This window comes from Athene noctua, chromosome 22 (assembly GCF_965140245.1).
Source record: "Athene noctua chromosome 22, bAthNoc1.hap1.1, whole genome shotgun sequence".
Classification (NCBI taxonomy): Eukaryota; Metazoa; Chordata; class Aves; order Strigiformes; family Strigidae; genus Athene; species Athene noctua.
The window spans coordinates 1,107,782-1,125,510 of NC_134058.1; the positions used below are offsets into that span (position 1 = coordinate 1,107,782).

At 55.6% G+C, this 17,729-nt stretch overlaps 1 protein-coding gene across 2 annotated transcripts in view; it reads left to right on the forward strand.

Annotated features, from left to right (window-relative positions):
* Nucleotides 1-17,729, forward strand: part of MEGF6 (multiple EGF like domains 6) — a 94,004-nt gene that overhangs the window by 68,094 nt on the left and 8,181 nt on the right. For both annotated transcript variants that reach the window (XM_074924627.1, XM_074924628.1), the window contains 18 exons: nt 647-769; nt 1,108-1,230; nt 3,283-3,420; nt 5,232-5,354; nt 6,181-6,303; nt 7,408-7,575; nt 7,840-7,971; nt 8,084-8,212; nt 9,896-10,024; nt 10,189-10,323; nt 10,651-10,785; nt 13,178-13,303; nt 14,258-14,389; nt 14,735-14,863; nt 15,229-15,360; nt 15,735-15,863; nt 16,459-16,587; nt 17,198-17,326. In XM_074924627.1, the coding sequence (XP_074780728.1) occupies nt 647-769; nt 1,108-1,230; nt 3,283-3,420; nt 5,232-5,354; nt 6,181-6,303; nt 7,408-7,575; nt 7,840-7,971; nt 8,084-8,212; nt 9,896-10,024; nt 10,189-10,323; nt 10,651-10,785; nt 13,178-13,303; nt 14,258-14,389; nt 14,735-14,863; nt 15,229-15,360; nt 15,735-15,863; nt 16,459-16,587; nt 17,198-17,326 (2,364 nt within the window). The remainder of the gene's footprint in view (nt 1-646; nt 770-1,107; nt 1,231-3,282; nt 3,421-5,231; nt 5,355-6,180; nt 6,304-7,407; nt 7,576-7,839; nt 7,972-8,083; nt 8,213-9,895; nt 10,025-10,188; nt 10,324-10,650; nt 10,786-13,177; nt 13,304-14,257; nt 14,390-14,734; nt 14,864-15,228; nt 15,361-15,734; nt 15,864-16,458; nt 16,588-17,197; nt 17,327-17,729) is intronic.

A 17,729-nucleotide genomic window follows, 5' to 3' on the forward strand; every position in this document is an offset into this window, starting at 1 on the left:
CAAATATGAAATTGTACGAAGGCGCACGCCTCCGGGAAAGTCAAGGAACAGCAGCGTGTCGCAGCAGGACGGGATCGTCTCCCTCTGCTTGCAGACAGCTTTCTGGCTGACCTGCTCCCGGCTGCAGGATGGAGAGAAGCTGAAGGGGATACAGAGCAGAAGTTTAATCTTCTCCTTCGTAGCAGTTGGCATTCAAGAAGTGGGAGGAGGGAGGTCTCTAGCTGTGAAGCTGCTAAGGGAAAAGGAACGACTGGGGTATTAAAAATGCAGCAGTCGGTCGGGTTTTGTGGCATCTGCCCAGGTGCTGGAGCAGGTCGGAGGTTGCCAAACCCCTTGGTGGGAGCACTGGAAGGCAACTTGCCCAGCACTTGCCCTAATCTCTGTCGGGGGACGTGCCCAGGCCAAGCTTCTGCTGGGAAGTTCTGCTCAGGTTAGCGCCTGCCTTCTGCGGGCTCTCGCACCCTGACAGTCCTCCTGCCTGGGTGCAGCAGGGAACAGGGAGCAGAGGTTTGCTGTCTGGTGCAGAAGGGTTTTTCATGGACTGTAGATTTTTTTGCTAGGCCTGACTGCTTGAGGCTCTGTTCTCCCACGAGCAGGACCCGGGGTTAGCATGAAACAAGCCCGTGTCTTCTGCTCTGACCTGCAGTGAGGAACCCCTGCAGCGAGAGGAACGGGGGCTGCATGCACCAGTGCCACAGCCACGGCGGGACGGCCCGCTGCCAGTGCCACCCTGGGTACCGCCTGGCGCCCGACGGCAAGGCCTGCCAAGGTGAGCTCCCCCCCGCAGAGAGACCTCCGTGGGGAACCCGCGCTCCGCCTCGGAGCTGTCGGTGCTGGTGAATGGGACAGGGGGATGCGAGCGCTCGGCTGACGCCGCTCCCAGGGCCCTGCGCCGGGGGCTGGAGCAGCACTCGAGCTCCATGAGTTCCAATTTCCTGGGAAGCTTTACAGTAATTCTGAACTCTTCACTCTGTTTCTTTGTCGGTCTGGACCCCCAGAGAAGAATTCAGGGTGCAAGAAACCAGTGAAAAACCTGTAGATAGTAACAACTGCCCCTGTGAAAGGATGTTTGCAGCTCATCCTGCTTTGCTGACTGATCTCTTGCAGACGTGAACGAGTGTCTGACGGGACAAGCCCTGTGTGCCCACCAGTGTCTCAACACTCGCGGGTCCTTTAAGTGCACCTGTAACCCGGGCTACGAGCTGGGGGCAGACGGCAAGCAGTGCTACCGTGAGTACCTGCCACACGCAGGCCCGTCTCCGGCGGGGTCACTTCTGCAGGCAAGTGTTTGTGCAGGGGCCTCTCTCTCTGAGTCTGTGGCACCAAGTCACAGCAATCTTGGCTGAAGAATTTCACGAGCAGGTTTGGGGCTCTTTACTCTCCCACCAAGATAAAAATCTTCGTCTGATCTTTAAAGTTACCGTGAAGCTACTTTTGCTGGTTTAGGCAATTTATTTGGAACCAGGTTTTATTTACCAATAATTTCATTTTGGCCAAGTTCTGCTCTTGGGGACTTCACCGGGTGAGTTCAGTCAGCTGCAGATGTGTAAGTGAAGGAGGAATCGAGCTAGTGAAGTGATCACATCTGCTCCCCTCAGGAAGAAATAAACACTATTATGCAAGAACGAGCCCGATTGTCCGTAGGTCTTTGCTCAGCTCATACACATCAGCAGGACAGTCCAAAGCAGAGCGCTCAGCATTTGGCACTAGCAGCCCCCTTCTACATGAAGCCACCCCGGCAGCCCAGTGCTGGCAGCTGGTGTTACTGGAAGCCGTGATGCTCCACCTGCGCAGCTCTCACTGGGAGCCTGCCAAGGGTACTGGGCTGAGGCTTTGCAGACCAGAAATGGGTCTTGAAAGTCATCAGACAGAGCGATGTGAGGACTGGGGGCATGCTGTCGAAGCGCCTAAGCGTGTGTACACCTTGCTTCCTAGGAAAAGGGTTTCATCTCACACTGCATATTCGGTAAAAAAAACATCCCATAGCTCAGTTTCACAAGCAGTTGCACGTTTGCCTTCAGCTGCTGGGGTGAAGCTGCACGATAGCCAGGAAGGCTTACAGAGGGTTGGATTAGGAAGCCAGGTCTGTGCCTAATAAACCTTAGCTAACGCCTCACCTAGCACTGCGACCGGGCAGCAGGGAGGATTGCCCTTTGTGGCTTCAGCTGACCAGCCCACAGGTGACAAAAAGATTAATTTCATTGCTCCTCAAGTGTTGGTTTTCCAGGTAGCCCCTGGTAAGAGATGCCAGCCCTGGAGTGTCACTTCTGACAGCGGGGACAGTGGAAGCACAAGCCCCACTCACATTCTGACACGGCCTCTCCAGTTGTGGTGACTCAGTGCCATAACCATGGACCGTACCTCGACTTTGGTGCCAACTGTAGCATTAAGCAGCCTTCTTGTATGAAAAGTGTTTCTCCCTGCCCCTTCTAGCCCATTTCTTCTATGCAAAACCCCAGTTGTTCCTGCATTAATAAGAGAAAAGACAGAGGGACCATATTCATGTTGTGAAATCTGGTCTTCCACCACGGCACAGCTTTTGGTTTTGACTTGGGCAGATCCCTTGGGAAGCATCAAGCCGCCCTTCTCTCACCCTCCTTGGGGCTGAACACACTAAGAACTCAAAAATGTTCTTGAAGGCAGAAATTGTTTTCCTGAGGTTCAGAACTGAGTCAAAGCTCCATGGTACAAGTTCCTTTTAGTTTAAGAAACTTAATTAACTAGCCTGAAGTTTACAGAAACCTTGCCAAGCTAAGATGATGTATGGCTACTACTGATGTTTGCACCCACCATTTTTGACACGTCAGTAACTAACACTTCTCGCTGTGGGCATCCGGATGTTTCTGTAGTTAGCTGTATTCTGCTGCTCCCATTTCTAGCTGGCATCAGAACAGCTCTGCACTTACAAAGACTGAGCCAACTTTTGGTTGGCAGCACACACTGCAGCTTGTCAGGAATGGGAGCAGTTCTGTCTGCAGTCTGGTTCATCTCAGAGATTGTCCAGAGCCTGCTCCACAGCTCTGTCCCTAGGAGGCTACACGGGGCGTTGCCTGGGATCCATCGGTTTATTTTCCTACATCACTTCCCAGCCCAGCGGTGGCCTCTGTGCAAAACTATTTTCATCCTTTCCCCGCTGCAGATCGCTCTCCTCCTCAGCAGGGCTGTGCACGCAAAACCACGCGGGCAAGGACCTGGGCTGGAAGGGGCTGGCTCGAGCCCGGCACCGAGGGAAGGCACGGGCCAGCCAGCACGTAGAGATCCTAACCAGTGTGCCTCTTCCAGGGATAGAAATGGAGATCGTGAACAGCTGTGAAGCCAACAATGGCGGCTGCTCCCATACGTGCCACCACACCAGCTCCGGCCCAGTCTGTACCTGTAACTTTGGCTATCGGCTGGAAGAGGACCGGAAGACGTGCACGGGTAAGGGGAGGGAAAAGGTACAAACCTTGTTCTCACAAGCACACAAGGTAACAAGGAGGATCTCCACGTGGAGAGTACCAGGTGTACGTGCACTAGCCACTGTGCTACGCCAGCCACTAGCGACCATGTGCATACGCACTACGAACAGGTTAGCAAGGCCAGAAACAGATGCAAAGTAAAAGGAGGTGAGAGATTGCTCCGCTTGCAGACATCCTCAAACCTCCACTCAAGACCTACCGGGACAGCAAATGTTGACTTCAGGACTAGCTTTTCCCTGCTGAAACCGATCTAAAGCGGCGTTGGCAGGTGCAGACTCCCATCCCGGATGGTGTAAGCCTAGGTCTAGAAGGGATGATGCTCGAGGTGTACCGTCTGGCCTGTTACCTCAAAGGAAGCAGCGATATAATTCGAGTAAATGAGCGATGTGGAAGAGTCACTAGCTCCAAGCCAAGTGTGGTTCAGCCCCAGCTGGTTCTAGCAAGTATGTGTTAAAGGAGAGGTAAGGGGGAGCTGCGCCTCGAGCTCTGTACATGATATAAAGGTGAGCACGTTGTACCGCATTACCCTGAGCCCCTTACAGGGAATACTCTGGTCAGAAGCCCACGGCGGGGCTCCCAGCCAGGCTTTTACAGCCCCACTGTGCCGGGCTGGGGGCTGCTCCCGTGCTCGTGGCGGGGCACAGCCAGGCTGGGTGGGTGCCTCCAGCTGGTCCCGAGGTGCAGCAGATCCTGGGGCCCTTCCTGCGGGTTCACTGCGGGTCTGTGCCTCAGCGCAGTGAGGCACTTCTACCGAAAGACTTCTCTTCCTATAAAACCAGCAAAGAGGAGGTTGTTAGCAAAGAGTAATGGTGTTTGGTGATGCAGAACAGTACTGACACGTTTCCATGCAGCGCAGAGTTGCAGTTCTTGTTACTCAGGAAATAATTCTTGAATTTGTTCTTTGTTCAGGAGCACCTTCTTCCTGCAGTTCAGGGAGCACGTCTGTGCAGGGCATCTGTTCAGAACAGACACGCTGCTTAGGCAGTCACGGGCACCCTGGGCAGAGGGGGGCAGTTCCTCTGCCAGAGAGGAATCCCAAATCCCCAGACCTTTGCTTTCCTCCGTGGCTCTGAGGAAGCAGCAGGAGCTGTCTCCGTACAACACTGGAGCAAAAAAGCCAGGACCTGAACTGCTCTGCCCTAGGAGAACATTTGTCCCACACCACAAAGCCCAGCAGCGCTGTTTGTTTTCCTTACCAGACACCTCCTTGGTCCAGCCTCCTCTGGTGGTAGGGGGATGCTCCACAAACCCCCCTACTACACGGGCACCGTGGTAATTGCACTTCATAGTGATCAGCACAAGTCCCATGAGTACAAGGGCCTGGAAGTGCAAAGCTGCAGGAGCTCTGTGTTCTCTGGGTTATCTAGATCCATCCGTCAGAGACATCACTCGGAGACCCCGTGCAGTTCTCAACCATCTCTGAACTCGACAACAGCAGTTGTAACAGGGTGAATCAGAAAGCAAGAGCCAGTATTACAGTTGGAACCACCCTTCTTGTAAGCACACGAAACCCTTGAGAACACTCTCGAACTGAAAAATCACAGTTAACTTCCCGCAGGCCTCTAGGACTCAGGATCCCTTCCTTGGCTGAGGATGATCTATGAGCGTAAAGCTCACTCACTTCTAGAGGCAAACACAAATACTAGCTCAGCACTTGGCAGTCAGATCAATAAAAGCTTACCAGAACTAGTCACGGAGCAACTTTAACAAGTACCGTCACCACCGCAAAGCTAGATGTGCGTTAACACCTAATGCCCTTTGGTTTTTATTTAGATATCAACGAATGTGACAGTGGTTCTCACTGTTGTCAGCAAGACTGTTACAATTATCCTGGAGGCTACGAGTGTGCCTGCTACGCTGGATACAGGCTCAGCACAGATGGCTGTGGGTGTGACGGTAAGCAGAAACGTCTAGCTGGACTCTGCGAGTAAACCAGCAGCGCGGCCGTCCTCAGCCTCGCAGCGCGGCGAGGGAGCGGGTCCCTCGTGCCCTGGCTTTCTGTGTTTTGTCAACCTCCTCAGTCTGCGTAGTGTTCAGGCAACTCAGCTATTCTAACCCACGTGCTAGTCCAGCACAACGGGAGAGCAGCAAGGGGGCTTTTTGAATTCAAATCAGGATAACTCACAGTGAGCTGGTCCAAGCCTGACTCCATTCATTCACAGAAGTCATTTTATGTTTGACCCCAAAGGCCAACGTTGCCCATCATTTTACCCAAGAGATACAGGCAGATAAAACTGTCTGTATAAAATACAGCTATAGCAGTGACTAACGTGAGCTTTTAATAAAGAGAGCAAGAAATGGTCCTACCTGGGTTCAAACAGCCAGGCATTTCTTCCAGTTTCTCCCAGCTCATACCAGTTTTCCTGTCAGCTGTCTGGTGAGTCACCTTCTCAGCACAGAGAACGTGGGGCTTCTCTCCTCCAAAAGAGCTGTTCTCACTACCAGAGCTCCCCAATAACATTTCACAGGTGAAAAGCCAAGCTTATCCCCCCCTTTCCACACAATTAGTGACAGATGTGAACTGAAACCCAGGACGTGGCCCTTTGAAACCCAGGGGTCCCCGAATCACTTGGGTACTCTCAATTTTTAGCATCGGGTGGGTTCACTGAGCTGGCAGAGGGTCCATCAGCCCAGCTGCTGGCGTGGGGACAGAAAATATATCAGGGCCCCGTGCCATGCAGAGGGCTGCTCCCAGCACACTGCAGCATCCCGTGTCTCGTAGATGTGGACGAGTGCTCTTCGAGTAACGCTGGATGTGAACACACCTGCCAGAACCAGCCTGGGTCTTTCCAGTGCGGCTGCGAGATCGGGTACAAGCTGGAGGAGGACCGAAGGAGCTGCAGCTGTAAGTGCCGGGCCTGTGCTCTGGGCAGTTGAGCAGTGGGCTACCGGCCCAGCCAGGGCTAGCACGGGCTGGAGCTCATTAGCCCCGCACGTCACCTTCTCCAGCTTTTTCACAGCACTTACTGTGGTGGAAATGACTCATATCGCTAGTGGAAAGCTTTCCCCCGGGCGGGCCAGTCCCATTCCAGCCTGTTACACACTTCCAAAGAAGCGCAGGGGATTTTGGCACAGCGACACTTGCAGTAGTCCGCAGTGACGACTCCGCGTTAACCAGAGAACCAGAAACCTTTCCCCAGTCACCAGCCTCTTCAGTTTTTCCTTACAAGAAGTCATGGGTTTATCTTTTTCAAAGGCAGTGTCTTTATGCCAGCACCAAGCACTCTGTTACCCACCTCACTCGCTCAGTAGGGCGGCCAACAGCCCCCTCTTCACCCAGTGACCCCCGGCAGCACAGCCCGGGTCCCCCAAAAAGGCTTTCTGAGGCCTGGACCCCAAAGAGCAGCACTCAGCACACCCCCACTCTGGCAAAACATCTGAGCCTGCTTCGGCCAGGGGCTTTTATAGGCTCTGCCTGGCTCCCAGGGTGCAGCAATTAGCTTGATCACCTGGGTTTTAAGCCTTAACTACCCACAAGTGAAGGAAACCTGTAGCTCTGCCTGTCAATACCCTTTCCAAAGGGAGAACCAAGCTGAAATGCATTGCCTAATTTTGTTAAATGAGCAGTCTGGTTTAATTTTCCAAAAAAATAGTTAACTTACCAGAAAACTCAGAGAAGGTGAGTGGCTCTGGGATGGGTTGAGTGCGAGCCCAGTTACCTGAGAAGCCAGAGCTGTCAAGGTTAAGATCAAAGCTTCTCCCATAGGTCCTGGAGAATGGCCCGTGCCCATTCTAGCCAAAACAAACAAGTTGCAAAAGTTTTAGAGGTGTCAGAACAGAGTGAGAGATCAGTGGTGCAAACCAGATCAGATGCACCAGCCCTGTACAGATATTTCTGGTTTCCCTTTTTCTTTTTTCCCTTTTCAGAGGTTCTCTCCCACTATTCACCTCTTGGAGATCTTGCCTCTTTCCCACTTTGACATTCTCACCTCCGTGTCTGCTTCTCCAGCTATCGAGGGCCCCGTGGAAGCTCTGGATGGTCAGCGCCCCGTTATCCGCCCGATCCCTCACGTTGCAATCCTGCGAGATGAATTTACGCAGCTCTTCAGCGACGACTCCGAAGAAGAAGAGGAGGAGATGGAAGCAAGAGGAGAGCACACGCTTTCAGAAAAATTCGGTGGGCATTTTGCAGCACTGGTAAACGGCAGACTTCGCTTGGAAGTCTTCAGAACTAACCGCTGGTGCTGGGTTTATTTCTGCGCGGTGAGCGTACCCCCAAGGTTGCCGAGCACCTTGTCCGCGTGCGCAGAACCCGTTACACCACAGATGTGTCGAGCTTTGCCGCAGCCTGCGCACGGGGCGGGGGTTCCTCTGCCCAAACTCTCCGAGGTGCTGAGGCAGCCCTTGGGGGGTTCCTCACCCGCAGCACCTCTCCTTGCAGTCTGCCTGGAGCACACGTTCGGCCCCGACTGCAGCCTGACCTGCGACGACTGCCAGAACGGAGCCACCTGCGACGCGGAGGAGAGCGGCTGCGACTGCCCGGCGGGCTGGGCCGGGCTCCTCTGCAACCAAAGTGAGTGGCGCTGGCGGCAGCGCCCGGCCAGGCCCGGCCCGGCCGTGGTGGCAGCGGCCGCGCTGGGCCCGCGCAGCCGGCTCAGCCTCCCTCCCTCCCTCCCTGCCCGCAGCCTGCCCGGCCGGCACCTTCGGGAAGAACTGCAGCCAGGCCTGTCGCTGCCAGAACGGGGGCACCTGTGAGCCCGCCACGGGCGCCTGCCGCTGCCCGCCCGGCGTGGGGGGCGAGCTCTGCCAGGACGGTAAGCCCATGGCACGGAGATGGGATCCCCGTCCTTCCCGCCGCAGCCCTCGGCGAGGTGACAAAGGGCGGGACGGCACCTCTGCGGGGCCCTGAAGTCAAGCACAGAAATCTGGGACCTCCCTTGCGTTTTGTTTGTGTTGGTTTTTTTTCTCTTTAAAACATTTTCCTGTAGGGAAAAAGCAATAGCGAGTGGCGAGTGATGCTCCCCTGCCTGCGGAGGTGACTCCTTTCACTTTCCCTCAACGTATTAGTCGAGCATTTGCCATAATTAGATAAATTACTATTATTACACCCACCCCTGATGCTATAACATCTTTGACGCCCCAGTTGTGCTTCTCTGAAGCCTTCAAATGTTTTCCCCGGAACGCCTTACACTGCTCCCTCTGTGGCTGGTCACTGAAAGCATCCTTCAACTCTTTTGTTGACCCATCCCAGTGTGAGTGTCTCTAACACATCCCTGCTCCATCTGACTCGGTGGGTCACCTAGTCTGGTGCGGAAAAATATCATTTTAATAAGGAGAAGGTGGTAAAGGGGATTCTTCACTCACAAACCAGTGCTCCCAGTAGCGTGCCTTGTCCTTGCACTGGAAGACCTTCGCAGTCCCTGTTCATTACTCAGCAATGACCGTGGGCAGCCGTCGGTGTGTCACTGGACGTTCAGTGGCAGACACAGAAAAGAAAGTCAAAATCTTCAATGATAAATTTACAGAAGGGTGGAGGTGTGTTCTGCTGAAGAGAAACTGAAACGCTGAAAAGTTGTGACAGCAAGAGTTACCCAAAGGAGGTGTCAGTTGCTGTTGGTATTTGTTGCTCCCTCCCAAAGAGTTAAACTCCGGGGGACATAAGTCTAAAAACACAGCAAGAGTGAGACAATAAGGGATTCAGACAAAATGACTTCAGACAAATGTTTAGGAGCATATGGGAACTATTACTGCAGGAGACCGAAGCAGAATGTAAATGAATGCAAGAGATACCCCAACCTTTTTTTTGCTGTAGGAATGAGGTGATTGAGGGGTGCAGAGAAAAAACAGGAAGGTAAGATTAAAATAAACAGTGAAGAACTGATCTGTTGTCCCAGGGTGGCATTTCCTCTGCTTAAACTGTCTCTTATCATACGGGAGGAGGCCTGTGCTGCCCGGGCAGATGCTGCTGACACGATCTGTCTGCCATGTGCTTCTAATATGAGGATCTTTAGCATAACAGAGAAAGAACAATAATTTTATTCCCTTAATAGTGCAAATATCACTTTTATCAATAGGAACGGCCTCCTGGATTACTTTCTCACGTATGAAAAAATTGGCTTCTGCGAGCCCTGCGGGGTAGATTCCTGGCAGGGGCAGCGTCGCCGCTCCAGGCGAGCGCAGAGCTGGCGGTGCCCTCGGGGGTCCTCGTGCGGGGCAGCGGGTGACACGCTCTGTGACAGCAGGTGACACACTCTGTGACAGCGGGGGACACACTCCTGACACGGGGCGAGGACGGGCGGGCCGGCTGCGGAGGCAGCCCCTGAGCTGAGGCAGGGTCCGAGCGCTCCGGTCGCGATACGCAGCGCGTCCCTGGGCAGAAGCCTGGGTTCATTGTGGGTGCTGTACAGCTTTGATTTTGGAATGTTTTTCCTCTGCTGGAAATAAAATGACAGGTAGAAGTTGGCTTGTGTTCCCAGAAAATCTCTCTCTGTTACCAGGGTGCCCTAAAGGATTTTTTGGGAAACAATGCAGGAAAAAGTGCAACTGTGCCAATCGGGGTCGTTGCCATCGGATTTACGGAGCCTGTCTGTGCGATCCGGGCCTGTACGGACGGTTCTGCCATTTAGGTATGCCTGTCCTCCGCCTTTTCACGAGAGATGCGTTATTCCCAGATGACAGCCCTTCTAGGTCCCGTCCCTGGGAAGGGCCAGCGCCGGGTGGCAGTGTCCACCCTTGCCCCACGTCGTTGAGCCCCGCGGGTCACTGACCGGCTCTTTCCCTCTGCCTCCAGTTTGCCCCAAGTGGGCGTTTGGCCCCGGCTGCTCCGAGGAGTGCCGCTGCGTGCAGCAGAACACGCAGGACTGCGACAAGAGGGACGGCTCCTGCCGATGCAAACCCGGCTACCGCGGCAAGCGCTGCGAGACGCGTGAGTTGCCGAGGAGTATTCGCGGAGCGTCTCCCTTTCCCCTCCCGCAGCCTCTTTCCCCCTCACCTGTTTTCTTGGAGAAAAGCTCAGCTCACTTTCCACCCCCCCCCAAGACTGTCTCAGCTCTTGGTGCTTAGCTTAGACCAAAACTCTCCGTCAGGCTTAGTCACGTTAAGTTAGGACGCAGCGCCTGCACAGCCGGGTGTGGAGCTCCCCAGGCTCGCCGGGGAGAGTGTGCTCAGCGCCCGTCGCTGCGAGCTGGGGCTCTTCCAGGCTCAACCGAGTAATGCCAGATGGGCTTTAATTTTTAATTATGATTGTTGACAGACTGTGAGCCTGGCTATTACGGGGATGGCTGCAAGAAGAAGTGTAGCTGCTCTCCAGAAGTGTCTTGTGACCACGTCACCGGAGAGTGCCGGAAAGAGTGTCCCCAAGGCTACCGTGGGGAGAACTGCGACCAAGGTAAGGCGGGCCCCGCAGGGCAAGTGTGCTGTAAACTCACGATTCCTCACACATGCAAACTTTTTCTTCACAAAACAACACGAAAGGACTGCCAGAATCCCTCCTGCGCTCTCTCCGCACCCCCAGCCCACTGCAGTTGATCTAATGAGTGAAAAGTTGAAATGGCTTTCGAGGACACAGGAGCTGCCACTTGCAGGTCTTTGTAAAACCTGTAAAGTCCCTGTAAAGCGGGGAAGCAGGAATTCTCATGCATAATGATTCTTATTCAGAAAAGGAGAACAGGGTCTCGCTTTATGCTGCCACTTGGGCATCTCTGCTTTTGTAGATGAAGGTGATAGATACCGAGTTATCTTCCCCTGCTTTGATGTCTTTTTACTTCCAGGCAATCAGTGCCCAGCAGAATGGTGTCATATTTTCTGCTCCCTTCGCTGTTCCTTATTGAAACTCGATTTGATCTGCAAGTGGAAAAGAAAACTTTATGTTTCATTTATATTAGAGTTTAAACTAAAATTCAGTTCTCTGTCTGAACCTCCTAGAGCAGTTTTCTGCTCTTCACACAAAGGGCCAGCTGTCAGACCGGTGACAACTGCACAGCTCTGTGTGTGCGCTCGAGCTCTGAGGGTGCAGCTTTTCAAGATCCTGGGAGATAGTTGGGGTGTCAGAGAGTAGTTGGGGTGTCAGAGAGCTCAGCTTTCTCTGAACAAAGGTGTTTTGAGTGAACCTAAAGGCCGTGAGTCACTGGCACGAGGTGATGATTGCAAAACATGAACACAGATCTTGGAAAATAATAACTTGTGCCAGCCTCAGAGCGGAGCAGCGATTGAAAAGCCAACCTCCCCCTCCCGTGAGGTTGTCTCCTTCTGAATCACACTCCAGCTGGGCGGATCCCACAGAAAATGCCTAAAGTGGGACTCTTGAAGTCCACACCTGAAGACACGCTGCGCTAAGAGGCTTGCGCTGGTCAGCACCTGGATTTTGATTCAAGCATCCCCCCTGCACTGATTTACATTTAACCAAGCCCTCCACCCGCACCCAACCCAGGAGTTACCCTTCGTAGCCTCCTTAAGCCGCCGGCCCGTGGTTACCTTGTGTAACGCCACAACCGGTAGAACGTAGCTGGTCTGTTGGCCACAACAGAACCTGCAGGTGGTCACGACAAGGGCCGATGCAAGCGAGTGCTGGCAGAGCCGCGCGGCGCTGGGAGCAGCTTTGGCAGGGCTTGTGCCCCCTCTCAGGGGTCCCGGCAGCCCTGGCCCCCCCGCGGCGGGACGCTGCTGCCCCCGGAGCCCCGCGGCGCCTCGGCGGGGCGGGCGCTTTCGGTCGGGAGAGTTTTGAAAAGAATAAGAAAGGAGCTTAAGCCTGTAGGGGGGAGTCACAGGAAATAACACAAATATTTGTATAGAAATAGTAGGCTCTTGGCTGTTGTTCCGATCTGGAAATTATTAAAGGGTGAAGACAAACATCTGCCATCAATTAGCAAAGAGGGGGAATAACAAAAACTCCACTGTGTCACTTGAAATCTTCGCACTGGTGTGCTTTTCCGCCGTGATTTGTGAAGGCCGGTGTGTTTGCATCTGCCGAAGCCTTACAAAGCTTCGGCTTCAGCCAACAAAAGGGACTGCGGGCACGGAGCTTTTTTGGGAGACTCAAATAGGATTTAAGGATCTCTGGGTCTGAGGCCCTCAGTCTGCACGTAATTAGCTGGCTGCTAAACAGTGTCACGGGGTGGAACGTGCGAAGGGAGCTCTCTGCTAGCAGCAGAACCACCCTGGCATTGGGAGCAGAGGGCAGGAAAAGCGCTTCCTCCTCCTGGGAGTGGGGCTGCCCCTTCCCTATTGCTTCACACCGAGGTACCCGCTGCAAACCCTGCTGCTGCTTAAAAGCTGGGCTTCCCGCTTCCAGAAGCGTTCAGCCGGGACAGTGAAAAGCCCTCACACCATCCTATGGAAGGGAAGGGATGGTGCAGGTCTGGGGGCACGGAGGGAGCAGGGTGGCTCGTGTCACCGTCTCGGGGCAGAGCGTCCTCCCAGTGCTGGGTACGGCGGCTGCTGCCGCGGAGGGGCAGCGGGTTGTTTTGCAGAATCGTGATCACAGGTTGGAGACCAGTCTGGCCTCAGCTGCTGGGCACGGGATCGGTCGCTCTTGTGTGAAGAAAGGACAAGCGACAGCAGGGAGGTGGTTCTCAAACAGACCAGGTAGCGCTGTGAAATGTAGAGCCTGCAGGTGGCCGCTGTGGACGACGGACCCGCGAGCGCGGTTCTGCCCCCGTGGCCCGGGAGCCCTTGGCAGCTGGGCTTGTCCTCACAGAGCCGAGGGCTCCCGTGGCGCGCGGGGTCCGACGGGTGCTGTGCTCTGGGGAAAGGCGGTTTTCACCCCGCTCTTTTCGACGCAGAGTGCCCGGAGGGGACGTTCGGGGCTGGCTGCCGGCAGCCCTGCTCCTGCGGCGGAGCGCCCTGCGACCGGAGCACGGGGCAGTGCCTCTGCCTGCCAGGCTGGACGGGACGCGACTGCGGCCAAGGTGAGGAGGCAACAGCAGCAAATGCGCCGAGGTAGGGGTTGAGGCGTATAGCTGTTCTTTTTCTTTTGCTAAAATTAGTTTCGAAAGCGTCTAGCGCAATTAGAATCTTCCTCATGGAAAATTAGAAAAAAAATGTCGCTTTTGATGGTAAGTCTTAAACAATAGCCTCAGCTAGCTTACCTCTGTTGCTGAAGCTGCGTGGAGTACAAGGAAGCAAACACATATTGCAATAAGAAAGGTGAAGATAATTTTAATTCTTGCAGTCCTTAATGTGGATAAGGAGTCTTCCTTTACCGATGTGCGCTTTTAATTGCCTTCGCCATATTACCCTTGAACTACTGGAAAACTAGAGAGTCCTAAATTAAAAACTTTTCCAGGATTATACAGTCTTACAGCAGCTGGAGGATATTAGTCATATAGAGATGTCCCGCTCCTAATAGTATGACTGAGCAATAAAACCACACAGGCACAGTGCTTACCATACCTTTTGAACTGACTATTTTCCAGGCCCTGGAGCAGTTTGGGAATAATTAAACAAGGATTCTTGCCCCAGTTTTATCAGTTCTTAGCCTTTTGCTTCTCCTTTGCAACTAAAAGCGGGTCTGGGAACGGTGACTAACGTGCTGCCCAGCAGTGGGACAGCAGCTGCGCAGACCCTTTGCCAGCAACACCGTTTCCTAGCAAGGAGCCTTGTGGCTCCCCACAAGAAGATGCGAATCCAAAATTGACACGAAAGTACAGGAGTGAGGTTAGACGGGCACTGACAGAGGGCTCACACGCTGTTTATAGAACAAACAAGCAAGGTTGTCCTTGCTAGTAGCCAGGTAGCCATGCACTGCCAGACAAAAGCCCTTGCTGTGCACGAGCGGGAGCAGCAGAAGATAGAAATTTCCCTCTTGCGCCTCGGCCATGATCCCGAGGCCTGTGTGTCCCCTCTCTCTGCCCGTGCTCCAGCTTGCCCCGAGGGTCGCTGGGGACAGGGCTGCCAGGAGATATGTCCCGAGTGTGCCAACAACGCCAGCTGCGACCCCGCCACGGGAGCCTGCCTCTGCCCGCCCGGCTACACCGGCCGCCGCTGCCAGGACGGTGAGTGCTGCCGCCGCCGGGCTCCTCGCGCCGGAATGGCCCTTCGGCCGCAGCGAGGGTTATTCAGGGTGGCCTGGGGTACCCGCGCTGGGAGCAGAGCACCCGGCTGTCGTCAGGGCAGGGCTCGGCACCACGCACGCCTCCTTGCCTTGCACCTCGAGGCACGGGCTGGGTGCTTCCCTTGAAGCCCCTCTAGTGTAGAGGTAACTTTTGCATCAGCAGAAAGGGAGGTAAAACCCTGAGCCCCTCGTTCAGCCCGGAGCTGAGCGCCCGCGCTCGACCGAGGGGTGTGGGTGCCGGGGGCGTTACGGCAGCGCGGCCCTGAGGCCGTGTGTCCCTTGGCAGTGTGTCCGCCCGGCTGGTTTGGCCCAGACTGCCAGCAGCGCTGCAGCTGCGGGAACGAGGGACATTGCCATCCTGCGACGGGGACGTGCCGCTGCGCACCGGGCTGGACGGGGCCTCACTGCCAGAGAGGTATCGTACCGCTGTCCCTGCGGCCTTACCCGTAGCAGACGCTGGCCGGTGCAGAGCTGCGCTGTCGCTTGCTTCGCTCTCATCTTCGTGCTGTGCCTCTGCCAGAAAAATCTTTCTGAAATCCTTGAGGTTTCTCCGCTCTGCCCCGCCGGTGCCGCCGGGTGCCGCTTGCCCTTCTGCACCGGGCTTGCTTGCAGAATGAACTCGCATCAAATACGTGCTGACGTAGCCCCCGCTCTCACTGTCCCGCCGGGTGTCCTGAGGACCAGCCGCCGCGTTTCTCTTTCCACCCCAACACTGGCAATAACCCGCCCAGTGCCGGCACCTCTGCTCGCACCGTGACGGGTCGGGTCCCTCCGTTCCAGCCTGCGACGCCGGGCGCTGGGGCCCCGACTGTGCTCACGCCTGCAACTGCAGCAACAGCGACGGGAGCTGCAGCGCCGAGACGGGGCAGTGCCTCTGCGACCCTGGCTACACGGGCGGCCGCTGCGAGAGGAGTGAGTGCTGCCGCGGGCTGCCCTGCGCCCCCCAGCCCAGCCGCGACATACAGATTGATTTCCAGGGGAAAGGCACCGGACGGGCGGGCGGGAGGCTTCTCCCTGCAGAGGGAGCGGGGGAAGCCACGGATGCGGATTTCTCCCGCAGCGCTTCTTGGTTCAGTCACAGAAATTCAGTCCCCATGTCCTGTCTGTGGTGTGGCCAGTTCCATCCCATCCTGAGGGTGGTTGGGTGACGGGTCCACGTCTGTGAGGGGTAGGGTAGAGCCCACTGGTCATTATAAAAAATCAGCCTGAGCTCCTGCCTTGGCCCAGCTTTGTGGGAGCACCAGGAAAGGACAGGATTATCAGTCTGGTTTGCTTCTGCTTGCTAGAGTGCCCGGAAGGATGGTTTGGGCTGAGCTGTCAGCACCGGTGTCAGTGTGACAACGGGGCCGCCTGTGACCACGTGAGTGGGGCCTGTACTTGCAGCCCGGGCTGGCGAGGAACCTTCTGTGAGCACGGTAAGTACCTGCGGGACCCAGCACCGCCAGCGGCAACCACAGGCCCGGGGCTCCTTGCCAGAGGGGTCGGCCTCCTTGTCTGACTTTGCTGTGCTGCTACAGCAAAGAGAATCCCTCGGGATGGGGATGGGGAAAACCGCATGTCCACAAGCTGCGAAATCTCTGGTTTTAATTCGGAAGGGGAAGGTCTGGGAAAAAACCAACAAATGGACTAACAAAATGTAAATGAGGAGTAAAGGCAGAGCTGCCTTGGTCGCCCACTTGTGTACACACATTGCACATGGGGTCTGGGAGCAGCGTGTCTGAGGGGTCCCCGTGTGCAGGGTTGGGGTTTCCCCCCCAGCCTGCTCAGTCTCTTGGTCAGAAACCAAACGTGGTTGTTCTGCTGCTGCCCCCGGCCTTGTCCTGCGCCTCGGGCGCCGCAGTGGACTTGCAGGGGCTGCTCCGCTCCGGGGCAGAGCCCTTAGCTGGGGGCTGTCACGCCGTGCAGCGGTTTATTGGCAAAAGAGGCGCCAAGAGGCATCTCTTCTCCGCTGGGACATTCCCACCGCTCTGGAGAGGCGGTTTGTGGGGATTTCTCCTTTGATTTCTGCAGCCTGTCCTGATGGATTTTATGGACTGGAGTGCCGGGAAGCCTGCAACTGCCTGAACGGCGCCCGCTGTGACCATGCCACGGGCCAGTGCCACTGTCCCGCCGGCTGGGACGGCCCCCGCTGTGGCCAGCGTGGGTGTCACTGCGGCCAGGGGTGGGGTGGGATGGGATGGGATGGGATGGGATGGGATGGGATGGGATGGGATGAGGTGGGATGGGATGGGATGGGATGGGAAGGGATGGGATGGGAAGGGATGGGATGGGATGAGGTGGGATGGGATGGGATGGGATGGGATGAGGTGGGATGGGATGGGATGGGATGGGATGAGGTGGGATGGGATGGGATGTCTGTTCCCCACATGTGATTTTCTCTGTGTGGAAGTTAATTCTGTGGGGCAGAGAAGTATTTGGTTTCAGAGAGTGACTGGGGGGGCTCTGGCTGAGCACAGTGTTGTTGGATGCAGTGAGGGCCTGTGCATCCAGCAAAGCAGTTTCCAAATAACTAGAACAGTGTAACACCAGGGATAACAGCAGTGTCCGTGGTTGGCTGTTGGCCTCCTGTAGAATACAGCTGTTACTTCCCCGTAGCACCATAACACCCACCTTACGCAGCCGCCCAAAGCAGCCACGCGCCAGCGTTGGTTCCTCTCCCGGTCAGGAGCATTTGGGGTGGTTTGGAGGAGCCTGGCTGACGCAGTTCACAGCTGCTGCCCGACCGTGATGCCTGTTTGTGCTCCCGCAGCGTGCCAGGAGAACAGGTACGGCGAGAACTGCAGCCAGAGCTGCGCCTGTTTCAATAACGCCACCTGCAGCCACGTCAGCGGGCGATGCCTCTGCGCGCCCGGGTGGACGGGACCCACGTGCCAGCAAGGTAACGCACCCCGGCCAGCGTGGGTTAAAAACGCCGTTTCTCAGGGCGGGTGGGAGTTTTCCGTGGAGTAGCAACTACAGAAAGGCTGAGACGGGGCGATAGCAAGGCCAGAGATGGTAATTAGCTGTGCGGCGCTTCCCGATTCGTTCACAAAGAGAGAAGCCAAGAGGTTGCCCTCTCCGAGAGCCGCAGGAACGGCGCTGGCGCGCGGTTCCGTACCAGCACGTAGAGTAACAGCTTGGTCGTCCACTGCGCTGAGCATCCCGACGCCAAGTCAGCGATGCCTTTAGGCACAGCTCAGTGAAACCGTGCAGGAGAACAGTTATTCATGTGCCTGAATGGCTTTTTTTTTTTTCTCTGCCAAGCACTGGCACCGTTTGGATCGAGGAGAGGGGCACGTTCT